The 24,417-nt window shown below is 36.3% G+C and overlaps 3 protein-coding genes, 1 long non-coding RNA gene and 1 pseudogene across 11 annotated transcripts; 4 read left to right on the top strand and 1 right to left on the bottom strand.

The window, feature by feature from the left end:
• The first annotated feature begins 2,056 nt into the window (after window positions 1-2,056).
• LOC106389773 (CHD3-type chromatin-remodeling factor PICKLE) lies at window positions 2,057-10,330 on the top strand. Of its 3 annotated transcripts, none has more exons than XM_013830115.3 (30): window positions 2,057-2,178; window positions 2,569-2,720; window positions 2,814-2,951; window positions 3,036-3,190; window positions 3,271-3,435; window positions 3,517-3,734; window positions 3,813-4,045; window positions 4,120-4,332; window positions 4,433-4,540; window positions 4,621-4,671; window positions 4,754-4,853; window positions 4,926-5,068; window positions 5,167-5,270; window positions 5,377-5,515; window positions 5,791-5,960; window positions 6,252-6,318; window positions 6,405-6,527; window positions 6,704-6,813; window positions 6,897-6,978; window positions 7,586-7,774; window positions 7,850-7,997; window positions 8,065-8,167; window positions 8,275-8,349; window positions 8,432-8,496; window positions 8,585-8,661; window positions 8,822-8,952; window positions 9,028-9,361; window positions 9,440-9,572; window positions 9,651-9,724; window positions 9,808-10,330. In XM_013830115.3, exons 2-30 carry the CDS (start codon window positions 2,580-2,582, stop codon window positions 10,114-10,116), a joined length of 4,098 nt encoding a protein of 1,365 aa, XP_013685569.1. In that variant the 5' UTR covers window positions 2,057-2,178; window positions 2,569-2,579; the 3' UTR covers window positions 10,117-10,330. The 3 variants fall into 3 exon arrangements, with proteins under 3 accessions (XP_013685569.1, XP_022563232.1, XP_048620960.1); XM_048765003.1 differs by lacking the exon at window positions 2,057-2,178 and having other exon boundaries at window positions 9,808-9,886; window positions 9,965-10,330; XM_022707511.2 differs by lacking the exon at window positions 2,057-2,178 and having other exon boundaries at window positions 2,463-2,720.
• Window positions 10,331-11,085: 755 nt separating this feature from the next.
• LOC106386084 (deSI-like protein At4g17486) lies at window positions 11,086-12,650 on the top strand. The gene is made up of 3 exons (XM_013825979.3): window positions 11,086-11,521; window positions 11,830-12,117; window positions 12,199-12,650. Exons 1-3 carry the CDS (start codon window positions 11,383-11,385, stop codon window positions 12,480-12,482), a joined length of 711 nt encoding a protein of 236 aa, XP_013681433.1. The 5' UTR covers window positions 11,086-11,382; the 3' UTR covers window positions 12,483-12,650.
• A 644-nt stretch (window positions 12,651-13,294) lies between these two features.
• Window positions 13,295-15,865, top strand: LOC106386085. Of its 6 annotated transcripts, none has more exons than XR_007327191.1 (7): window positions 13,295-13,700; window positions 13,768-13,909; window positions 14,164-14,340; window positions 14,420-14,512; window positions 14,601-14,925; window positions 15,030-15,260; window positions 15,352-15,865. It is a non-coding gene; the product is annotated as an uncharacterized LOC106386085 (long non-coding RNA). The 6 variants fall into 6 exon arrangements; XR_007327189.1 differs by having other exon boundaries at window positions 14,092-14,340; XR_007327190.1 differs by having other exon boundaries at window positions 14,087-14,340.
• A 1,153-nt stretch (window positions 15,866-17,018) lies between these two features.
• Window positions 17,019-21,043, top strand: LOC106389774 (annotated as a pseudogene).
• A 350-nt stretch (window positions 21,044-21,393) lies between these two features.
• On the bottom strand, window positions 21,394-23,512 carry LOC106386086 (UDP-glycosyltransferase 71C3-like). The gene has a single exon (XM_013825980.3). The coding sequence runs from the start codon at window positions 23,133-23,135 to the stop codon at window positions 21,717-21,719; it is 1,419 nt and encodes a 472-aa protein (XP_013681434.1). The 5' UTR covers window positions 23,136-23,512; the 3' UTR covers window positions 21,394-21,716.
• Between the last annotated feature and the right edge of the window lie 905 nt (window positions 23,513-24,417).

The following is a 24,417-nucleotide window of genomic DNA, read 5'->3' as shown; positions in this document are numbered from 1 at the left end:
TATGGATAGAAAGTGTTCATGTCTATTAAGGACTATGTTTATTAATGACCAAATCCAGTAACACTCATGTTTACATGCCATGAAATCCATAACGGACCATATAACAAATTTTTATAATATGTTACCACTTATTCACATATGGCTCAAATAATTATTAATTACTTAATTCATCGCATCTTACGTCATATTATAAAGTAGAACACTACAATGTACAAACCATATGGATGATTTTTATAATATGTTACCACTTATTCACATATGTCTCAAATGATTATTAATTACTTACTTCAATTTATAAACTTACAATTACAAATACAAATACAAATACAAGTTCATAAAATTAAAATTTACCCATAAATCCATAAATACAACAATACATAAGTTCAAAAGACCACATAAATAGCATAAGTTCGTACATAATTTCATAACTTATTTTGCAGGAAATTTTGTTTTGTGGTTTCATGAGAAAATAAGTTTTTGCGGGAAATTTTGTTTTACCGTTTTGACAGAAAAATTTGTTTTGTAATTTTTGCAGGAAAACTTGATATTTGAATTTTAGCGGAAAACTCAATTTTTCGATTTTGACGGAAAACTCAATTTTGCTTTTTTAGCGGGAAAACTTGATTTTACGGTTTTGGCGGAAAAAATTGATATTGAAATTTTAGCAGAAAAGCTCGATTTTGCGGTTTTAGCAAAAAAACTCAAATTTTAGAAACCCTAGCTTTTTGTGATCATTGGACCGACCGCGTCCACATAGTCTACATCCACTAATGCACATTGTCCATTGGTCTTGTGATTCTTATCCATTTATAATCCGTATAAACAAATGAGTGTCACCAAAATAGACTCATTTGTATTTGGACATGGGCAACCAATGGTTAGCCCACCCATGTTAAGGCTATACCGCCATTAACAAGGCTTGTGCTTCAGCTTGCAAAGCATCTCTCCCTATAGAAGGAATCGATGTGCTACCTTGGACGGTAAGGGTGCCTTCTTCCATCATGTTGTTGTCTTTTACCTTGCAATTTTTGTTTCAACAATAAAATTCATAAAACTCCATTTTCAAAAGAATATTTGTTGATCAATTTAGATTATAAGTATTATATAATATTTGTTGATCAATTTATAAAGTACACATGGCTGTTTCTTATGAAAACCAAATCACACGTGGCTCAGGTCATTCTTGATTTTCAAGTGTTACTCGAAAACGATTCAAAATAACCATTTTCAAAACAAAAACGTAAGCGAGTTTGTGAGTCCGCGTTCTTACCTTGCCATCAAAAGCATTATTCATCACACTATACCACCAAACACACACACACCTCTAAACATAATAGTGTCATAGAACACCATATAGTGTGAACATATCTTACACTAGTTCAACACACATGAATTCCATCCACTTATTGGAGCTATTCATTCGTTGATGTGATGTATCTCATCGACTATTTGACATATCTTTTCCTTGCAAATTCATCTACCATTCAATTACATCCAGATGACACAAGCTACAACAAGTTGCACACTTTCTGATGTCTTTGCTATCCTTGAATTTGGCCATACAACAGTAACAAGTCTAGTCCTCGTTTTACGCCATGTATGTTATTAGATCACTCTCTTACTAAAGTGAATTCATTTGTCTTGATATTCCAAAAGAATAGGGAAACATGCGTTGAAAAAATATGTGCACATATATAAACTATTTTAATGCATATTTAATTATAATATTACAAACTACGAGAATATAAAATATACGATTATACAACCGACAATTCTACATAACTACACTATTAATCGTTTTTTTCACTATGTTAAAATCTTTTGTAATACTTATTTCTATGATATGCATAATTTGTATTTTTTTGGAATTTGAACCTTAGATTTCATGGTGTAAAGTCATTAATGAATCATTAGTCTAACTATTGAAATAACATAGCTTCAAGAAGCACATATTGTATATTCAGTTAATCTTTTAATTTAAGATCTTGGTTTTATGGGTTTTAACTTAATTTCTTCGTTTTATGGTTATTGGGCCTCTACTTATCTTATATTAAAAACCTAAAAGAGTAAAAACCGAAACATAAATAGAACAACAGTTATCGGTAAGAATCCGCCTTGTCTGATTATCAGGTTTTGGGAGATTACTTCTCCTCTGAAACAGATCCCAACATATCTAAGGTCCGTCTCCTTCCCTCTCTCTCTCACTCACTCTCTTTCTCTTCACACCGCTTTTCTGGAAAACATTAAATCTTTTTGCGAACTTCTCAATCTCCTTCCCCTTTTCTCTCAGCTTCTTTCTTTTTGTACAATTTGAGCTTGAAAAATGTTGGAAAGTTTCGATCTTTCCATGAATTGCAAGAACGGATCGTTACCATTAGTTCAATTACTTACATTCAGAAACTCAAAAATTGATACTTTTTTCTGGGTTTCTCTTTTGGGTTAGGGTTTGCTTAAGCTTTGTCTCGATCTTCGTAGATTTGGAAATCGAAGTTTACTCTGATGTTTTGCATCCATTAGAAACCCTAATTCTGAAAAAGTTTTATACACTCTTGAGATTTTTGTGTGCAGAACAAAAAAAAATGAGTAGCTTAGTGGAGAGGCTTCGTTTAAGATCAGACAGGAAACCAGTTTACAACCTAGATGAGTCTGATGATGAGGACTATGCTCCCAAAAAAGACAGGACCTTTGAGCAAGTTGAGGCTATTGTCAGAACCGACGCGGTTTGTTTGTCTCTCCTCCTACTTACTTAATTAATTCAGCTTTCTTAGTTTCTGTCTGTTTTAATTCTTTAGTTGTTTTCTCTGGATGCACAGAAAGAAAATGCATGCCAAGCTTGTGGCGAAAGTGCAAATCTTGTGAGCTGCAACACCTGCACTTACGCTTACCATGCTAAATGCCTTATTCCGCCTCTTAAGGATGCTTCTGTTGAGAATTGGAGATGCCCTGAATGCGTAAGATATTGAATTTGTTCGTTATTGTGTTTATGATGGAACTCACTGAGAATGTTTTTTTTTTTAATTAAAATATGTTTGCAGGTTAGTCCTCTTAGTGAGATGGATAAGATATTGGACTGTGAGATGCGTCCTACCATATCCGATGAACAAGACTCCTCCGATGCGGCACCAAAGCAAGTTTCTGTGAAACAGTATCTCGTCAAGTGGAAGGGATTATCATACCTTCACTGCTCTTGGTACTGTCTCTTTCTTTCTTTCTTTGTATTGTTTTAAATGTCTTTTTTTGTAAAATAATATCTCTTTTACTAAATCACAGGGTGCCTGAGAAGGAGTTTGTCAAGGCTTATAAGACCAATCACCGTCTAAAAACCAGGGTGAACAACTTTCACCGTCAGAAGCTGGAATCATCCAACAACAACGAAGATGATTTCGTCGCCATTCGTCCTGAGTGGACCACCGTTGATCGGATTCTCGCCTACAGGTTTTAACAGATGGAAAATATAAAGTTTAGACGTTTTTCATCTACTGAGTTTCCTGAATCATGATTAATGATATGTTACAGAGAAGAAGATGGCGAGGAGCAATATCTCGTAAAGTATAAAGAGCTTTCTTATGATGAGTGTTATTGGGAATCGGAATCAGACATCTCGACGTTCCAGAATGAGATCCAAAGGTTCAAGGATATCAATTCCAGGACTCGCAGAGGTAGTAAAGATGTCGACCATAGAAGAAATCCCAAAGACTTTCAACAGTTTGATCATAGTCCTGAGTTCCTCAAAGGTATTTTTGGATCGCCTTTCATATGCGTTACCTGTAAGGATATTGTACAATGTCTTAACTGCTTTCTTGCTGTTGAAGGTTTGTTGCATCCCTATCAGCTTGAGGGGCTCAATTTTTTGCGCTTCTCGTGGTCAAAGCAGACACATGTTATCCTTGCTGATGAAATGGGGCTAGGCAAAACAATTCAAAGCATTGCCCTTTTAGCTTCGCTTTTCGAGGAGAACCTCATCCCGCATTTGGTGATCGCTCCACTCTCGACTCTGAGGAACTGGGAGAGAGAGTTCGCCACATGGGCCCCGCAGATGAATGTGGTATGTATGCATCATTTGTGCCTCTTGTGGTATGTATTTTTTTTGTTTGCTGCTGGAATGATCTTCTCTGTCAGGTTATGTATTTCGGCACTTCGCAAGCTCGAGCCGTTATTAGAGAACACGAGTTTTACTTTCCCAAAGGCCAGCAAAAGATGAAGAAGAAGAAATCTGGACAAAGCAGTAGTGAAAACAAGCAAAAAAGAATAAAGTTTGATGTCCTCCTCACATCGTATGAGATGATCAACCTAGACACAGCAGTTCTTAAACCAATTAAGTGGGAATGCATGGTAAGTCTTGTTCCCTAATGAGACATTATTTCTCTTTCAGTCATCTCTCTTTTCTCTTTCATGGTTAGATTGTCGATGAAGTATGAATTATCTTGGTCAGATTGTTGATGAAGGCCATCGACTGAAGAATAAGGATTCAAAGCTGTTCTCTTCGTTGACGCAGTATTCAAGTAACCATCGTATCCTTCTGACAGGAACACCACTTCAGGTTGGTCATTGGCTTGGTTCCCCTTTAATTCATGTGGCCAAAATATCAACGTGGCTAATGATTATGTGGTGCCTTTTCAGAACAACTTGGATGAACTTTTCATGCTCATGCATTTTCTTGACGCGGGGAAGGTAGCCTAAGGATAAGCAGAGAGATAAATTAGTTTGATGTACTTAGAATTTTATGTATTTGATTGCGCTTTTATACTTGCAGTTTGGCAGTTTAGAGGAGTTCCAGGAGGAGTTCAAAGATATTAATCAAGAGGAGCAGATTTCAAGACTCCACAGAATGTTGGCTCCACATTTGCTCAGAAGTACATACCAAAACAATCTTTTCGAATCATTGACAAAGTAACAGCTTTATGATGTTGTATTGTATTTTGTAGGGGTCAAGAAAGACGTAATGAAAGACATGCCCCCTAAGAAGGAGCTCATTTTGCGTGTTGATTTAAGCAGCGAGCAAAAAGAATATTACAAGGCTATTTTGTCTCGTAACTATCAAGTATTGACCAAAAAAGGGGGCGCTCAAGTAAGTGTTTCAGATCCATATACCTCATAGTTGGAGTAGGAACCAACTTGTACTGTAATTTGTCTGGTGATTGTGCATATGTTTAACTCTGTTTACAGATTTCTCTTAATAACATAATGATGGAACTGCGAAAAGTTTGCTGCCATCCTTACATGCTGGAAGGTGTTGAACCTGTAATTCACGACGCAAATGAAGCTTTCAAGTAACGTTTCATTTCCCTAAATGGACTACAAAATTTGAGCCGGATTCTATGGTGTTGAAGTCTTGTGCTAACTTTTGCATTAACGTCTTCTTAATTGTTATCATAGGAAACTTGTGGAATCTTGTGGAAAGCTGCAACTGTTAGACAAAATGATGGTCAAGCTGAAAGAGCAAGGACACCGAGTTCTCATATACACACAGTTCCAGCACATGCTTGACTTGCTTGAAGACTATTGTTCCTATAAGGTACTTTCTGTTTCAGTAGATTATCATTCTTGTTTTTTTCTCTATAATACCGTTTGGCAACTATAGAATCAGCTCATTTTTTATTTTATTTTTCAAATTAGCTTCGTCGGCAATATAGCTTCTTTATCCGCTCGAAGATTAGTTTTGTATTTCTTGGGTTATTATTGTTACCGTTGCTATTACTGACTCGCTTTTATCACATGTATTTAGAATGCAATTAACGAAAAACTTTCGTATCACATTTATTTGAAAGTTTGTTTTCTTGTCTTTTTCAGGAATGGAGTTATGAGCGAATCGATGGAAAGGTTGGAGGAGCTGAGCGGCAAATACGCATAGATCGGTTTAATGCCGTAAACTCTAGCAGATTCTGTTTTTTGCTCTCCACAAGAGCTGGTGGCTTAGGAATTAATCTTGCAACTGCCGATACAGTAATCATATATGACAGGTTTGAATCTCATCGTTCTAGTATCATTTCCTGCTTCCCATAGTTATAGTGTCAAGCAGTTAGAGGAGCTTATTTGGGTCAATTTCATGATAAATTGGATTTACAATGCTCATTTTCAAATGACTCGGTTTTCTCAAAAAAAAAAAAAAACGTTGTCTGAACATATAAGTTTCTAAGGCAGCGGAAGAAAATTTTATTTGCAAACAATGTGAGTGAAGTAGACATCAGCCTCTGTGTGGATGACAGTTTATGTCATGGTTAACAGCTGCTCACATTATTCTGCTTCTGTAGTGACTGGAACCCTCATGCTGATCTACAGGCTATGGCTAGAGCACATCGACTTGGCCAAAGAAATAAGGTTTTAACTTTTATCCTTAGCGGTGCGAACTTGCACTTTCAGCATTTCTCTTGTTTTGCTAAGTTACCCTTATATTTTGTCTTTAGGTGATGATTTACAGACTCATAAACCGAGGCACCATTGAAGAAAGGATGATGCAGTTGACCAAAAAGAAGATGGTTCTAGAGCATCTTGTTGTTGGGAAACTGAAAACACAGAACATCAATCAGGTATAGTTCTCTTGCTTGAAGATGCACCTTTACAAAATTTCTCAGCAGAGTGGTGTTAGATGGTAGAAACATCAAGGAGAACACCACTTGTTTGCGTGAAAATAAAAACCACTCTGTCTTTGTTTGATTGTTTTTCACCAAGTCTTATTTGTTTTATATTCCTCTCTGCAATTTAGGAAGAGTTAGATGACATCATCAGGTATGGTTCAAAGGAGCTTTTTGCTAGCGAAGATGACGAAGCAGGGAAGTCCGGAAAAATTCATTACGATGATGCGGCTATAGACAAGTAATGTACTCTTTACTCGCCTTCCTCTTGTCCTGTTTTCAAATTTCTGCGATCTTTATTTTTCTTCATTTTCTGTTCTGCAGGCTGCTTGATCGTGATATCGTAGATGCAGAGGAGGTCGCAGTGGATGATGAAGAGGAGAATGGATTCTTAAAGGCTTTTAAGGTTTGTTTCCTCTTCTTCTTCTATTAGCATAACTTGACCATTTAATACTGGTTTTGATATTCCATTGGAGTTTTATATAATTGTGTTCCTATATTACATGGTATTCAGCTCCTGAGTGGCTTATCTAAATCTCTCTGTTGTGCGCACTCTTGTCAAACTGTTACATGTTAAGTTTTGAAGATCTTGGTGATGCTGAGTTGGTTTAAAAGTTTATGCTTGCTCTGATGTTGTTTGAGCCAGTTTGTTATGTTTCTTTGAATTCTGAATTATATGTGATTGAATGAATGATTTGCGTGGTCTTTAGACTTAGCTGGAACATAATGCTGTGTCCTGCATTGCTTCATGTTACCTCTTTTGTTTTGCTTAATTGTTGGTTATTGTAAATTTTTGTCGTATGGCACATTTTGATGTAAAATGAAGGCATGTGATATAGTGGATCATATTATAAATAGGCTATAGACATTGTTGAATCAAATGGCAATGTGGTTGCGGTTCTTATGGTTCGGTTTCGAGATTATTTAACACTTGAAATGCATAAACATTGTTTTACAATATCTCTATTTAGTGCTACTTATATTTATAAAGATTTTATTTTCTACCTGTTTAGGTGGCGAATTTTGAGTATATAGATGAAAATGAGGCGGCAGCATTGGAGGCACAGAGAGTTGCTGCGGAAAACAAATCTTCAGCAGGCGAAAGGGCAAGTTATTGGGAGGAGTTGTTAAAAGACAAATTTGAGGTGCAGCAGGCTGAGGAGCTTAATGCTCTTGGAAAGAGGAAAAGAAGTCGCAAACAGGTCTGTGTCTTCTTGTTCTCCCTTATCCAAATGTAACAACATTGTTCTAATTCTTCTATTGATTATTTCCTCTAGTTGGTATCTGTGGAAGAAGATGATCTTGCTGGTTTGGAAGATGTGAGCTCTGATGGAGATGAAAGTTACGAAGCCGATTCAACAGATGGTGAAGCACCTGGACAAGGAATTCAGACGGGAAGAAGGCCATACCGAAGAAAGGGCAGAGGTATTACCAGTTTCTTAAAATTGAAGTGAAGTTAAAACTAGTGATATGCTTTTTTTTTGCGTTTTAGATAACTCGGAGCCAACTCCTTTGATGGAAGGCGAAGGGAGGTCTTTTAGAGTACTCGGTTTCAACCAGAGTCAAAGGGCCATTTTTGTACAGACGTTGATGAGGTATATCTTCTTTACGATAAATGGCCTTTAGACACAAGAAACTCGACTGTTTGTTTGCATCAGTATATCCTCAGTCTTGTGTTGTACATTGGCAAAAACATATGCAGGTTTGGAGTTGGAAATTACGACTGGAAGGAGTTTGTTCCTCGCTTGAAGCAGAAGACCTATGACGAAATAAAAGAGTATTGACTATTGACTCAGTTCTTTAATGCTCTTCTCTTCAGACGCATCACTGTTGTTGACAATTGATGATTTGTTTCTCAGATACGGAGTACTCTTCTTGAAGCACATTGCTGAAGATATTGACGAAAACTCTTCAACCTTTTCAGGTGACTATAATTGATTTTTTTGAACTGCTTGTCAAATGTGATTGTTGAATCAAATGGCAATATAATTGCAAATGGGCTTTGTCTATAGATGGTGTGCCCAAGGAAGGACTTAGAATTGAAGATGTTCTAGTCAGAATTGCTGTTCTTATGCTTGTACAGGAGAAGGTGAGTCTATAATCCTATTAAATTTGCTTCTCTATTTTATTTCTGAATTGTCTTCTGAGTCTATAATGTAGCACTATATATGTATATGTTCCTTCAAGGCTATAGTTTGACCTGTACCAATGTAGTTAATACAGTATTTTTTGGTGATTTCATCTGACAGATGAAACTTGTAGAAGATCATCCAGGGAAACCTGTTTTCCCCAACCGCATTCTTGAAAGATTCCCAGGACTGAGAAGTGGAAAAGTGTGGAAGGAGGAACATGACAAAATAATGATTCGTGCTGTTTTAAAGTATGAATCCTTCACTACTATATGGTTTTATTCTCTCGTCATATTTACCTTCTTTTTTCCTTGAAATCTTTTTAGGCATGGGTACGGACGCTGGCAAGCTATTGTTGATGACAAAGGGTTGGGGATCCAAGAGCTTATCTGCAAAGAACTGAATTTCCCTCACATAAGTTTGTCTGCTGCGGAGCAAGCTGGCTTGCAAGGGCAAAACGGTAGCGGAAGCTCCAATCTGGGAGCACAGAATCATGGAGGTGGTGTTACGGGGAACAGTAATGCTTCTCCTGCTGATGCGGGCCAAGTAAACTCCATGTTCTACTACCGAGACATGCAGAGAAGACTTGTCGAGTTTGTGAAAAAGCGAGTTCTGCTTCTGGAGAAGGCGTTGAACTACGAATATGCAGAGGACTATTATGTATGTTGCAGTGTCCGTATTTGTTAGCATGTCTTGTGCTTGCCGTTGTTCAGTTATATTGAATCTCTGGTTGCGCAGGGGCTTGGCGGCTCATCGTCTGTGCCTAGTGAAGAACCAGAAGCTGAACCAAAGGTCACTGACACAGTGGGGGCCAGCTTTATCGAGGTCGATGATGAAATGCTTCAGGCACTTCCCAAGACTGAGCCCATCAGTAAGTCCATCACAAGTTGCCTTTAGGTTAGGAGTTGTTGGTTCTAATGTGAGCTAATCTGAATGAATCTCGCTGCAGCTTCAGAAGAAATTATGGTTGCTGCTGCTGACAACAACCAAGAGCGGGTTGAGATAGCCCAACTTTATAACAAGGTAAGCTTTGTTTTTATCTTTTTGGTGGCAGGCTCTAATGTCTAGAATCATTTCAACACTAATCTCTATCTGCTCTTATCCAGATGTGCAAAGATTTAGATGAGAACGCTCGTGAATCTGTCCAAGCATATGTGAACAACCAACCGTCTAATGGCAAACTGGGTGAGTGCTTCCGTTCCATAGAATCTAACATTAGCAGAATCCTTTCGGCTCCATCTGATCAACTCAAGTCTAATGAAGACACCAAGCCGAACCTAAACAATGTTGAGATGGACTCGGTCGAAGAGACAAAACCCTTGAGAGCAAGCGTCGATCTGAATGTGTTGGAGGGAGAGGAGAACACTGGAGAAGCTAGTGGAAGTGTTGATGTGAAGATGGAAGAAGCCAAATGAGAAGAGAAGCCTCGTCCGTGATTAGCACAACAACTAGTATATCTTTAAGATTCAAGACCAACGGGGTCATGGAGTAGGAACACAGTTATATTATTTTCTCAAGTTAATGTTGTTATAGACTCGTGTTATTTCCTTATGTAAGACTCCGATCCTACCTCTACTTTCTCTTAAGCCTTTGACACAAGAATTTATAAATCACCTACATTGGTCATAACTCTCATTTTACTTAGCCGATCCGTTTTAAGATTCAGATAGTTGTCAAATATATTTGGGAATCAACTTCTCTTGATAATTTTATAAATTTTATTTTCATAAATATAAACTACTTATGTTAAAAATATTATTCGATGACATAACAACTTAAAATTAGTAAACTATATTATACATGTCTAAAAATTAACATATCTTAGACTTTGTATATACAATAATATATTATCTAAAATGAATAAGCATAAAAGATATTGGTAAAAGAAAATCCACCTTTGAAGAGCGGATCAGAATTTAGCATAAATTAAATACAAAATAATTTTAAATATATTTTCTCATGAATATATTAATTTGTTTAATAACTAGATTCAAATACAATAAGATAAATATATAATAAGAAGTGACAAATACATCTGACGGTTTTAAACAATCGATTAATTTATAACATGTAAATTATAAAATTAATATATTTGAAATAGTTATATAAACATTTAGGTATATGATTAACGTTAAAAATATATATTACTAGTGATCGGAAAAATCTCACTAGTAAAAATGATCTATGTATATAAAACAGAAAATAAACACTCGTGGGATTGCACGGGTCAAAATCTAGTACTTTTTGAAACAGAAATAGCTATACGAACTTTTTTTTAGCTATACGAAATTTGTTTTATCATAAATAGTGTTCTTGTAGAAAAATACCAAAATATTTTGTTATTTCAAATTTGTTAACGTTCACAGAAACGACCCGAAATAAATGCAAACGTAGTACCACCAGTGCCAGTGGTCACTGCACAAATAAAAATAAAAATATCTTTACCGTATTTAAAACAAATACCAGATTCAGTGAATTAACAGAAACGGATGGGTAAAGTAAAGTGGAAGAACATCTATCGACACAAGACAATAGAAATAGAGACACGCTTTCACTTTCTCAAGAAACAGTTAAAGAGAAGAAGATGAAACGACAAAGAAACCTTTAAAAGTTCTCTCATCTTTAAATCCCGGATCTACCCTTCTCCGGCTCCTGATCGGTGATGTATTGATGCGGGAGAGATGTTGTGCTGGAGCGGTTCGGTTAGGCGGAAGCAGAAACCCGGTCATTTTCCGGTTTACCTGAATGTCTATGATCTAACTCCTATGAATGCTTATGGCTACTGGCTCGGACTTGGTGTCTTTCATTCTGGTGTTGAAGGTGAGTTATGTTCTGTTTTTTTTCTTATTATTGATTTTGTTTATAGTTATCTCAGTTTCTAGGTTTGACTTTTCCTGTTAGATTCTACTTGTTTGGTTAGTGATGTGAACTTATGGTTGATTGATTGTTTTTTTTAAACTAAATTATTTTGTATTTGATAAATATTTTGTATGTTTCATAAAATAACTTGTAAAAATATTTACATTAAAACATCAAACGTAATTTGATCAATAATATAATCAAATATTATCCATTTGATTGATTGATTGTAATGGACTCGTTTTGGATTTGATTTGATGTATATGTAGTTCATGGAGTTGAATATGCATTTGGAGCACATGAATATCCAAGCACAGGCATCTTTGAAGTGGAGCCAAAGAAGTGTCCTGGTTTCACCTTCAGGAAATCGATTCTCGTCGGTAAAACAGACAAGTGTGCGAGAGATGTCAGAGTCTATATGGAGAAACTAGCTGAAGAGTATCGAGGGAACAAGTACAATCTCATCTCAAGAAACTGCAACCATTTTTGTAATGAAGTTTGTGTTAAACTTACTCAGAAACCAATCCCTAGATGGGTAAACCGACTTGCTCGCTTAGGTATAGTGATTATTGTATGTTGTTTTGGGTACAAAGAAACATCATCAAGCAAAGTATAATGTAACTAACGGTATTGTGTAGGGGTTCTCTGTAACTGCGTGTTACCACCACGCCTAAACGAGTCAAAAGTGAGACGAGTAGTAAAAGAAGAGCTTTCAGAAGGAGAGAAGAAGAAGAAGAAAATGATGAACACATCACGGTCAGGTCCTTTACTTTCTACCTCTTCATCTTCTTCGACATCTGATAATAATCATCGTTCACACATTCGAGCAAAATCAACTGGTAATCATTCTTCTTCGGGTTCTAAGAAAAGTCAAAGACAAGCTCAAGACAAGAAGTCACCAAGCGTAAGCGTCAAGACTTGATTCCCATCATCATTATTTGAATTTTTTTTATTATTCTTGTTAATGAAAAGAACAAAGGAAAAGAGGAAAATGCTAAGCAAAGTATCAATCATACATGGGCAAGCTCGTCCTTTGTTCCAAAGTTATTGTTAATTCACCTTACTTGAAAACTCCTTTAGGTGCTTTTTCTTTCGTATCCGAATAGATGATTATAATGATAATGAAATGCGTAAAGAATGTTGATTAAAATCTTGCAAGTGAATTTTTCAATTTTTTTAGTTTTTCTGAATCACAAAGCATATATATGTATGCGCAACATAATTTAATTTAAGAACTACCAAAAAAAAAGATTCACCGCCACAATAAATCCGCAAGACCATGAGGTGAGATACTGATGACACTAAAAACACATTACATAACTGTGGCTCAAGCGAATTCACGTAAGACTACGGATGGTGTGAGGAGATGGAGTGGTGTAAAGGCTTGCCATTAACCCTTGAAGAACCATCCATGATTGTGACATTGTTCCTGATCGTATAAGCATATCGAAACATTGATGAAGCTTGGAAAAAGAAACACATCGTAGACCTATCACTCAAATCTTTACAGCTTGAGTAAAAACCCGAAAAACAAAATTTGTAAGTCCACGGTGAAAAAGGTTGTAGCATATGCATGATTGACTTCACAGAGGACCAAACAATCACCACACTAGAAATGCTAAAGTCAAGTTAATGACGGGAAGATAAGGTTTTCATGAGATTTTGAGTTGTTAAACTTTTAAAAGCAATTATAAAAGACAAGAAAGCAAGTACCAATGACTAAATAAGCAAAATCTAAACTATACTAAAAGCTAAATATAAAGCCCTCTGAAGCATGCCACGTCGGATGAAAAAATCGTCCAGTAGTAATGCAGCAAATAGCCACGTCATCGGCGTGTTAAGTTGGTTTGGGCTTCGTGTTTTATTAGGGCTTCTTCTCTTACTTTTAGCCAACCCTTCTCTGACGCTAAAGCCTCCTCCTCCGATGAATCTCCTGTAACGCCTTCTTACTCCATTGATTTGCCCCTTAAATCCGTTCATTTACTAGCTTCATCCCACTCCTCCCACTCTATAGCATGTAACCGACCTCACCATCTTCATATGTAACCGGCCGCCATTACCAGGAAAGCTATCAAAGAGATGAAAATCTTCAGAAAAGTACACCTAGCTTCTCGGCCCAATGACGAGCTCCAACAACAAGGTCTCCACTTCCTTTTTTTTCCAGTTGTTAATATCTCTTTTCTGACTATATTCTTACATGTTTCCAGAAGAACACACAAGCGAATGATTTTGAAGATATCAGTGAGATTATTAAAGCACTAAACATCTCGACGGATGACTTTGCTATTAGAACGACCAGATTCTGGAAAATCAACTTTGCTCCTGGTTCTAGCAGATAAAAGTTTAAAGGTTAGTTAACCCATGAAGTTATTTAATATGCTCTAATATTCACATGAATCGTATGTTTGATATCTTTTTTTAATTTAATGGTCACATGTGTATTAAAAGGTTTTATTTTTCAGATAAAATTAGCCTTTTGATTTTTACATAAAACGTTTGTGAGAAGTGAGAATCTTCTATATAAAGTTTAGTTGCAGATTATAGGATCTTAGTTACTCCGAAAAGCCACACAGAGGATCTTAGCAAACCTTAGTTCTCTGCAGTACTGAACACTTTTTCCGACTCCCTGATGCCCCCCCCCCTCTTGCCATACGCTTCAATAATGCCACTTCTTTTGAAAAGTTGACGGAATCCACAAAGCCGAAACCAACTGAACTTTTCCGGGTTTCGTCCGTCGGACCAACTACGTGCTTAGGCGAACACCAACAGACAGCTACCTGGTATGTTTTTATGATTTTAGGAGTTAGTTGGTTTCTGTTATATCACATACTTACAGATTTCCACTTAACAATTTTTTAGACATACTTGGTGAGGTAAGTGCAGTCAGGAGCACAATCAACGACCGTTCACAGGGGTCTCAACATGTAATGCGCTTACTCTACGTCTAGAGAGGTACTTAGGATTGTTTAATCTCGAGTGGTTATAGTCTATATTCATACGTATGCCTACTGTTGTCTCAACATCATTGCATTTTTTTCAGGGATGTAACCCTCTGTGTCAGTATATTTGACTCCTTAGCTATTTCCTTTCATAAATAATTTTAAAGCTACAGAAGTGAGCCAAAAATTGTCCTTGCCACCAGCATTAATCCAAAGATAGTTGGAGGTTGTAAATTTTACTATGTGTAGTTTATTCATTTTAATATAGCTTTGGAGTAATGCATTGCATATAATTTGTTTTTGACCGGATATAACTTCACATAAATTTGATGTATTCTTTGTAGGCCGGCTATTTCTGAGCTTAACATCTGGAACACATATTTACTTTGACACTGAGACAGCTCTAGGAAAAGAGAAGTTTGACAAGTAAGTACCACTCATTTTAAACACCATTTCGTCCACTTAGATTGTATTGGCATCTGATTTCCTCTTTCTTTGACTGTCTTCTCCCACTTAATAACCCCTACCAGACTGAGCTGATGGCACAGAGCAGACGGCAGCGTCGTCAAAGGTAGCTCATGTCCAGAAAATTGAGCCACTCACCATCTCTGAGCTTAATGAATATGTGATCGCTGCCCAGCCTCAGGCATATTCACTTATGTAAATTGAAAACCTCTGGAAATTACACTACTCATTATACATGTTCTTTGACGTTCCACAGATAGTTGAGTTTCTCTGCGTTCCAGCTCAAGCTAACCGAGGTTAATTAACAAGACATTCTCTCAATGATTGTTCTCTATATTACATGATTAAAAGGTGTTAATGTGTTTTGATCATCTCTTTGTTCCACAGTCTAAAGGACCTTAAAGCGTTCGCAGAAGCAATAGATGTGGTTAGAGACAAAGGTGTTGCTATGGCTGTGGCTGTGGCGTCCGCCGAAGACATTGATGCGGCGAACGTGCACGTCCAAACTTTTTCAGAGGTGAAGAAAGCTCTCTAAGCTGATAAGTTTTACTGTAATAAGATTGAGAATCTCTATTAGATTTGTTTCTCTGCTGCGAGGGAGTGTATTGGCAAAGCTAATATATTAAACGTGCGTAAAAAACTTTGTAGAATATGAGAGCGTAAAAAACTTGGTAGAATTGCACTCAGAAATTTCACCGTTGGAATTTTGCTAGAAAGCTTACCAAAAAACTATTTGATGTAATAACTCTGTAATACTAAATAAATTTTCAAAATAATTCTGGGCGAAACTTTTCTAAATCTACATTTAAATCTAAATAACTTAACCTAATAATTTTACCAAAAGTTAACAACTTGCATCAATATCAATACATATTTTAATTTTAAAACAAACATACTTAAATAGTTACATATTCAGATATCTTTAATTAGTATATATATCTTTAACTTACGGCATATTTATTAATTTAGATTTTTTTTTGTAATTTAAAATCTTTTTCCTTTAATGTGTCCTATATATATTAATTTTTAATATCAATTTTCAAGTGAATAATTATTCTTAAACAGTACCTTTCTTAGGGTTTGCGGGCTTAAAGAAATGCTTGAAAATATAGTATTAAATATTTTTTTTACCAGCCAAAAATTTATTATTAATTAGTATCAGTTAAAATATTATATAGATTTTATCCAAAAATGACACAAACGTTAATTTTTATTCAATTTTGATTAATTTTAAAAAAAGAGTTTCATTCAAAAATGACACAAACGTTATACACACAGATCATCAAAAACAAAATAAATAATCAATAAGTGTATGCCAATTAAACGTTAAACAATTTCCGCGCGTAGCGCGGACATCGAATCTAGTAAGATTAAGGAGGAAATAGGGAAAACAATAAACATTCTATAGAAAAAAACAAAGATTCTTTAGGTTTCGCAGTTCACAAGAAGAAGATGTCAAACTTTTGTGGGAGCAAAAATAAAATAAAATTCTGAGCTTGGCAGGTCTATCTTGGGAGGCTCCCAACTCGAGATAGACTGCTGAACTATAACTTGTCAGTTCCGAAAAATTGTGTGCTGTGTAATGCTGGAATGGAGAGTCATGCTAAAAAAAATTGATTGTATCTTCTCCAGGACCATATCGCAAAGAGAATCTTGCTTAATCCTCCACTCATCATCCTTGCTGAAAGTGTTGATTGGTTTCCGACAATGTCGGCTTCTTATGCATTGCTTATATCTATTGCCAAGCTTATATTACAAGTGTCTGTCTCCTTGATTTGGCAAGAACGTTACAATCTGATCTTCAGATAAGCATAATCTACAACTTCTCTCAAAGCAGTTATCGATCAAACTATGGGAAATTGTCTCCCCTGGGAAAATTCCAACGCTCATCTCCTTTATTGTTATTTTGGTCGTTTTGTGCACTCCTTGTAACACTCTCTTCTACGTTTGCAATGAATTCTCAACGAGATAAGAAAGCTTAGTTTTTCGAACATTCCAAGACTAACCAAGAACTTTGTGTTATTGAGCTTTTGATACATCAGCTGGTATCAAAGCGGACACTTTAACTTCTTAAAGTAAATTGTGTTTAGTTAGAAGATGACTTTGATGAAATGTAAAAAATAGATACATTAAAAAAATTAAACAAATTCGTGAAATTGCATTAAGAAATAAAGGTAGAGGGAAAAATATCATCTTTTGATTATAGAAAATTTGAGAGTGATGAAGATGATATAATTACATTAGTCAAAATTTGGTATAGATATTATTTAATTTAAACGACTTAGACTAATTTAGATTGATTTAGACCAATCTAAACCAATTTAAAACGATTTATACAGTTTAACTCAGATTTAAGAAAAATTATGGTTAAAACAAACCTATATTTTCATTTAGATGAGTAGATATGTACAAAAGGTTATGCTGGTGTAGAAAATTGATTTCCTATGTATGTGATTCTTTCACGTTTAAAGTTTGTTTTAAGGAACTTGGCTTTTACTATTTATTGTATGAGAAAATATCAGCAAGTAACAATGTTATTTTAAAAAATGTAAGATGGGAGGGAGTGTGTGAATATTACAAATGTTAATATGTGCGGAAGTTTGGTGCGAAATCTGATATAGTACTTAATGATATGGACACTGATACCAACTTTAAGTGGTGGAGCATGAAGAGTTAAAAAATCTTGCGTGGTAGTTGCTAGAACCTAGAGGTTATAAAAGGGACACTCTTTATACGAAGATGAGTATCCCCCTTCTCTTGTTTTACTGAATATATCAATGGCTCAAGGAATTTCGAGTGAAATAGCTGGAGAATCTAAGACCATCTCCAACAGTGGGTTTAGGCTGAGGCTCTAAAGCAAAATAAGGAAAAAAATAAATCAAAAATGGTACCTAATTGAGAGGATGTAGAATCAGTAAAAACCCCATATGTGTCTTTTTATTATTGGCTTATTCCTTTTTGCCTTCTCTCTTCCGTTACGTCGATATTTTTTCTTTTGGTCTGAAAAATCTCTTGATCGATGTTGGTAGATTCCGTGGTGTGGGAAGGGAGGCATCTTGTAGATGGAACCGGGGCTGCTATCAAGGAGAACGCCATGAAAATCGCCATGTCGGAGATTTTCCTGTTGAGGAAGATCAATCACCCCAACATCATTCGCTTCATCGACATGAACGAGTTTCGTCTTCTTTTGCTCTGTCTTTACATGATTGAGATGTTGGTAGAGTACGCTGGTCGTGTTTGTCGTTGAACCTAATGGAAACTCCGGTGAAGCTCCGGCGGTGGAATCGCCGAGTGATATCTTCCAACGGTGTGTGACAGAGGATTCTTCTGGTAATGAACCATAATTTACTCTAATATAGTTATTGAATCTTTATTCCGTGAAGCCGTTGATATGTGTATTGGTTTAAGGTGGTTGGGAGAAGACCTGGAAAGCAGGAGCAACCCCATGGGACTTGCTGGACCAACTCCGATCAGTAAACATCTCGCTGAGACGGGTTCATTGCCTAAAGGCAGAGCTCTTGTTCCTGGTTTTGGAACATATGTTCTTGGACAAGGACACAGCTTTCTTAAATATCTTATGTTGTGTGCTTGCCAGCAATGAAACATTGCAGGTTTATGATGTGGTGGCAGTGGCCTGCCCTGATCGTTATGTGGTTGGATTATCAAAAACTGTGATTGAAAAATCATCAAAGGTGTCAACAGTTCATCTTTGCCCAATGCAAAGTACTTCTCTCTAATCCTGATCTCTGTTTCTGGTTCTATACACAACATATAGGCTTTTGCTTATGTATATCTCCATAATATGATGACCATTCTCGCAGTTTCTTTTGTGCATTTGAAGCTAGCGTGAGACCTCCATGGGCACCAGGGGCGGACCCAGAAAAATATATCGTACGTGGCACAAATAAAATTTCTGATGAAAAAAAATTAAACTAATAGTTGTAATATGTTTTAGAATTTGATTATGGAACAATACCCGTTTTGAGCTCAAGCACAAAAAGTATGGATTTAGGAATCATAACCTATGTATTATTTGATTTTTTTTAAAAACTTTTTTTGTTAGTCTACTGCTAATATTGTTCAAATATGGTTGTCATTCAAAAATTCAAATATTTTTAATTATTATTTTGATTTTTAGCTCATTATTTTTTAACTCTAATTTTAAATTTGTTTGTGGTTTTCTGTTCTACAAAAAAATAAAAAGCAATTGAATAAAACTAGTTTTAATAAAATTACAGATGCATAACATACAAATTATAATCAGTCATAAAGAAAAACTAAATACACAACGTTACCTAAAAAATAAAAAGGGAAATAATATAATTTCAAAAAGAATAAATGTTGAAAATAAAAATAAAAATAAAAATAAAATGAAAAAGGAAGGTGCAGAGAACATTAAGAACATTACCATACAAATTATTAGTAAGTATACACATATACACACAAAATTTAATATATTTATATATATACACACGTAACTCAACAAATAAATCAATAAAAACAGTAACAATTGATTTCAACATTGCATGGGGCACAATCTATAGGAAACTCAACAAATAAATTAATAAAACATCAACTAATTATAAACTTTCTAACATAGTATGGGGCACGTGCCCCACACACCTTGGTTGTAGATCCGCCCCTGATGGGCACAAAGAATAGAAAAGCTTCTGAAACCAAGTGGAGAGCTTATAACATTGATGTTTCCTGTAAGCATTACAATGGTATCTCCATTCTCTGATACATTTCTGATGAAACCTGAAAAATATTGATGTCTTTTGGCAGATGGATGAGCGTTCTGGAGGTCCTCCTTACAAATGACAAAATACCAGTGATATCTCTCTCTGGAATCGATGATGTTGGTGGGAAAAAGGAAGACATCTGCCGTCAGATCGTGGAGGTTTTCGGGAAGTGGGGCATGTTCCAGGCAGTTGATCATGGTGTTGATACAAATTTTATGGCTGATATGACTCGCCTTGCGCGAGACTTCTTTGCCTTAACTACTGAAGAGAAGCTCCGGTTCGACATGTCCGGTGGTAAGGGCGGCTTCGGCGTCTCTAGTCACCTCCTGGTAACGCCACCCCAGTTCGAAACAGAAGTCTGTTTTTCTAATCGTGTTATTTATATAGGCATTTTCATATGTAGGGAGAGGCTATGAAGGACTGGAGGGAGATAGTGCTGTATTCCACGTACCCTGTGACTACTCACGGTGGCCAGATAAGCCGGAGGGATGGTTGAAAGTGACGGAGGATTATAGCGAGAGGCTGATGGGTTTGGCTTATAAAGTCCTTGAGGTTTTGTCTGAAGCTATGGGACTTGAGAAAGCTGCACTAAAAAATGCATGCGTTGATATGGAGCAGAAAATCGTTGTTAATTATTTCCCAAAACGCCCTAAACCTGACCTAGCACTCGGAATGCGTCACATTGACCACGGAATCATCACTTCGCTACTCCAAGACCAAGTCAGTTGTTTACAAGCTACAAGGGACAACGGCAAGACATGTGTTACGGTTCCGTTAGTTCCAGGAGCGCTTGTCATCAATCTGGGTGGCATTGGTCACGTTAGTACTTTCTCATTCTTTCTCACATTCCGTTTCGTTGCATTTTTCTTCATTTTTTCTTACTTTATAAATTTGATTTGGTCAAATATGATTTTCTCTTGAAGTATCTGAGCAACAGGAGGTTCATGACTTCCGACCATCAGGCGGTGGTGGACTCAAAATCGAGCAAACTGTTCATAAACACATTCCTCTTTCCGGCTCCTCATGCCACCGTGTATCCACTAAAAGTAAGAGACGGAGAGAAGGCAATCATCGAAGAACCAATGAGTTTTGAAGAGATAATAACTATGAGAAAGCTGAAAGATCTCTAGCTGGATCGCCTCAAGAAGAGCATGGCCTCAACAAAAACCCCACTATGAGAGTATGTTTTGATATTTTTACAATGTTATAATGTGTTAATATTGATAATTTATTATTAAACCACTGCAATATCTTATAATCAATCAGTTATAAATATTCTGTATCACTAATTTTTAACCATTATATCAATCGTAAAAATCAATTGCCGATGCTAGAAACCGCAAACTCTAGTAACCGCTGCATTTCAATCTGCCATGCTTCAAATAAACAAAATTAGATTATTATTTTTGTGCACAATAAACAAAATTGAATAAAACATCACAATTTTATAAATATATGTTTGTTTTAAAATTTTAAAACATGACATATAAAGAAAAAAATCTATGTCTTTTATAAGTTAATAAAAATTGAATAATGATTTTTTAAACTGTTCAAAGTAATATAAAATAAGAAATGAAAGTGATGAAAAGTAAAATGATAAATATTGTATAAATATATATTTTTTTTTTTGTAATGGTCATTTTCTTAATTTAAGGCTTTTTTTTTTTTGTTACTGGCCCTAATTTCTCTATAAAATGGCATTTTTGAAATTCTCATTTATGTATTCATAAGTTTGGAATAGAACTGAAGATTTTGTTTGTTTAGTGCAGTGTTCAAAAATGCGGCTTACGTGGCCGTCTATACGGTCGGTATAGTCCGTTTAGGCTCCGTTTAGACGTCCGCGTATACGGCTAGGTGCTAGGCGCTAGATCACCGCACATAGAGCGTATAGCGTATTTTAGAACACTGGTTTAGTGTCTCTCACAAACTAACATGCTAAGCTGCTACTAAAGCAGAAATCATTTTTTGAAACACAATTTATTCAGAATCAGCAGTCCAATTACAACCGAACTAAAAATCCTCGCCGACCAAGTCGTCCATGAATCGTTTAACCCCGACAAAAGAAGATCCTCCGTCCATCAAAGCCTTCCTAGCCGCCTCAGCTGTCTCCTTCACTCTCCCCCTCACCGTATTCTCACCGTCCATCAGAGATCGTATCGCTTCCGAAATCTCCTCAGCTTTCACTATCTCTTTCTTGGTCGAGACGTAATCCAAACGCAGCTCCACGGCTAAACCTAACTCCGTCACCATCGTGAAAGCGTTTAGCTGCTGCTCAGCGTACAACGGCCACGTGACGATCGGCACGCCGAACCACAAGCTCTCCAGCACAGAGTTCCAGCCACAGTGAGAGACGAACCCTCCGACGGCCTTGTGAGACAGCACCTCCACCTGCGGGGCCCACCTGCACACCAGTCCCGTACTCGCCGTCCGATCCGTAAACCCGTCTGGGAAGAGATCGCACGGACCACCATCCTCGGTACGGATAGACCAAAGAAACCTGTGGCCAGAGACCTCCGAGGCTCGAGCTATCTCCTCAATCTGCGGTGCCCCAAGGACTCCGTAGCTCCCGAAGCAGAGGTACACCACTGACGACTCCGGCTGGTCCTCGAGCCATCTCATGATCCGGCGCTGATCCGACGGGTCAAGATCGGGGGACGGACGATCTTCCATGCTAAGAACCGGTCCGACCGGGTAAACCGGAGGAAAATCGTCAGGGCAACAACAAGAGAAGTGATCAAATGCCTTCTGCTCGAGACACGTGAACGAATTTACCAGAATACCCTTGGCTTCAGGGATTTTCTCGGCAATCTCGACCCAAGCCTCGTATGACTCTCTCACAAACTGGCCCGCCGGCAGAACCTTCGACGGCACTGAGCTAGCGTAACCTGGAATGTGATGATCTTCAGAGCTGCTCAGATCGAGCATGGTGCCCATTCTGCGATGTCTCTGGGGGAGATACTTCAACATACCAAGGAAACCAGCGTTACACGTCAAGAAAATGTAAGAAGGAATGTTAAACTCGTTTCCCACTTGGATCAATGGGACGCTAAAGAAATCAAGAACCAAACCGGCGACCCGAACCGGATCGGTTCCGTCGCGAGAGGAGACGAGAGTGGAGAGAGCGTCTCTGACGAGAGGAACTGTCGCCCTGGTGAACTCTAGAACGTAAGCCTCGGTGGCTTTCAAGAAGAGGTCAAATGGGGGAGGGTTCTTGACTTCAGGTAAGGCGTGAAAACGGATCTGTGGCTCCGAAGCGATGAGTGATTTCGCAAAGAGGTCAGCATGGGGAGTGTAAGGTAACGTCCAGTGGAGGATGGTGATGGTGTGAATGCGATGGTCGCGTTTGATGAGAGATTTAGCAAACTCAATAGTGACAAGAAGATGACCAGGGGTTGGGTAAGGAACGAAAATGATTTCTTGCTTCACCATCTCTTTCTTCCGTCTCTGTGGTTAATGTTTTTTGTTTTCTTTTTACATTGATTTAGAATCAGATATATATATATATATATATAAAAGCAATGTATTTAACCATATGGAATATTTTTTCCAAAATAAAGAAAATCGGTCATGTTTCTCTAGTTCAAAAATAATAGTATCCCATAAACATTATCTCCGCAAAGTGAATTTGACACATGTACTCTTTACCATCCCATAAACATATTTGCAAAGTAATTTGACACATGTCTTCTTTACAATTTCATATACAATATTTGCAAAGTGATTTTGGCACTTGTCTTCTTTACAGTACCATCTTATATATTAAAACAGAAGTCACAACTTTGATTCATGTGTGATTTTTTTTTAAAAATAGATCCAATGGACCTATTCCTAGAAAGTCATGTCACATTTAATCTCTAATCTTATCATTATTATGCCTAACTAATCGAAACTATATGACAACAATACACCTAAAATTCTGGTTTGGATAACCAGCATAAATTATCTTCAAATATATAGAATTATAACGTGCAACTTATTGAATGTACTTAACCACTGAATAAACAGAAGTCAAACCTAACATTATAAAATTCTAGCTTCGGTTTGTTCTAAACATTTTATTATAAAATTATAGCACCGGTTTAGTCCAAACATTTTATGTGAAAATCCCGACCACAAGTTTGATTCAAATTACCTTTTATCTTATGTGATCAAATAAAAAAAAATATCTTATCTATTAAAATAGAAATGATGATTTTTTTCATGTGTGATACTTTATTTAGATCATCATTTAAAAACTTTATTAAATGTGTTTCCTTAATACTAATATAATATAAAATTTATAATTACTTAAATCATAATATCTTTTAAATTAAAATAAAAATATCTATATTTAAAAATTCTAACAAATCTTTTGAAAAAGATTATAACAAAATCTTAACTGTCAAAATTCTACATAAATATTTTCATTAATTTCGTAATTAGTAATGAAATGTTATTATAAATTAATATATATATACTGTTATCTTTTATAAAATGAAAAAAATAAAATCATGTCCTATTTTATCTATTTATAACAACATCTACCATTTTAAAAGAAAACCATTATATTGAACTAAAAATATGATAAAATTATTTTAAATTGATAAGTTAATATATTTTATTTTCATAAATATAAAATATTTTATGCTAAAATATAATATGTTGGTAGAACAGTTTAACATCAGTAAATTATATAATACATGTATAAAAATTAACTTATCTTAAAATTGTA

Source organism: Brassica napus, chromosome C8 (genome assembly GCF_020379485.1).
Source record: "Brassica napus cultivar Da-Ae chromosome C8, Da-Ae, whole genome shotgun sequence".
Lineage (NCBI taxonomy): Eukaryota > Viridiplantae > Streptophyta > Magnoliopsida > Brassicales > Brassicaceae > Brassica > Brassica napus.
Note: the sequence above shows the minus strand (reverse complement) of the source record. Positions and strands in the feature narration are given on the sequence as shown.

Excerpts from the sequence above, each read along its gene's own strand:
- LOC106389773 (XM_013830115.3), top strand. The coding sequence starts at position 2,580 with ATGAGTAGCTTAGTGGAGAGGCTTCGTTTAAGATCAGACAGGAAACCA. Across the intron at positions 2,721-2,813 it reads CTATTGTCAGAACCGACGCG|AAAGAAAATGCATGCCAAGC; the intron begins GTTTGTTTGTCT and ends CTGGATGCACAG. Across the intron at positions 8,662-8,821 it reads TTATGCTTGTACAGGAGAAG|ATGAAACTTGTAGAAGATCA; the intron begins GTGAGTCTATAA and ends TTCATCTGACAG.
- LOC106386086 (XM_013825980.3), bottom strand. The coding sequence starts at position 23,135 with ATGGTGAAGCAAGAAATCATTTTCGTTCCTTACCCAACCCCTGGTCAT.
- LOC106386084 (XM_013825979.3), top strand. The coding sequence starts at position 11,383 with ATGTTGTGCTGGAGCGGTTCGGTTAGGCGGAAGCAGAAACCCGGTCAT. Across the intron at positions 11,522-11,829 it reads CTTTCATTCTGGTGTTGAAG|TTCATGGAGTTGAATATGCA; the intron begins GTGAGTTATGTT and ends ATGTATATGTAG. Across the intron at positions 12,118-12,198 it reads AAACCGACTTGCTCGCTTAG|GGGTTCTCTGTAACTGCGTG; the intron begins GTATAGTGATTA and ends GGTATTGTGTAG.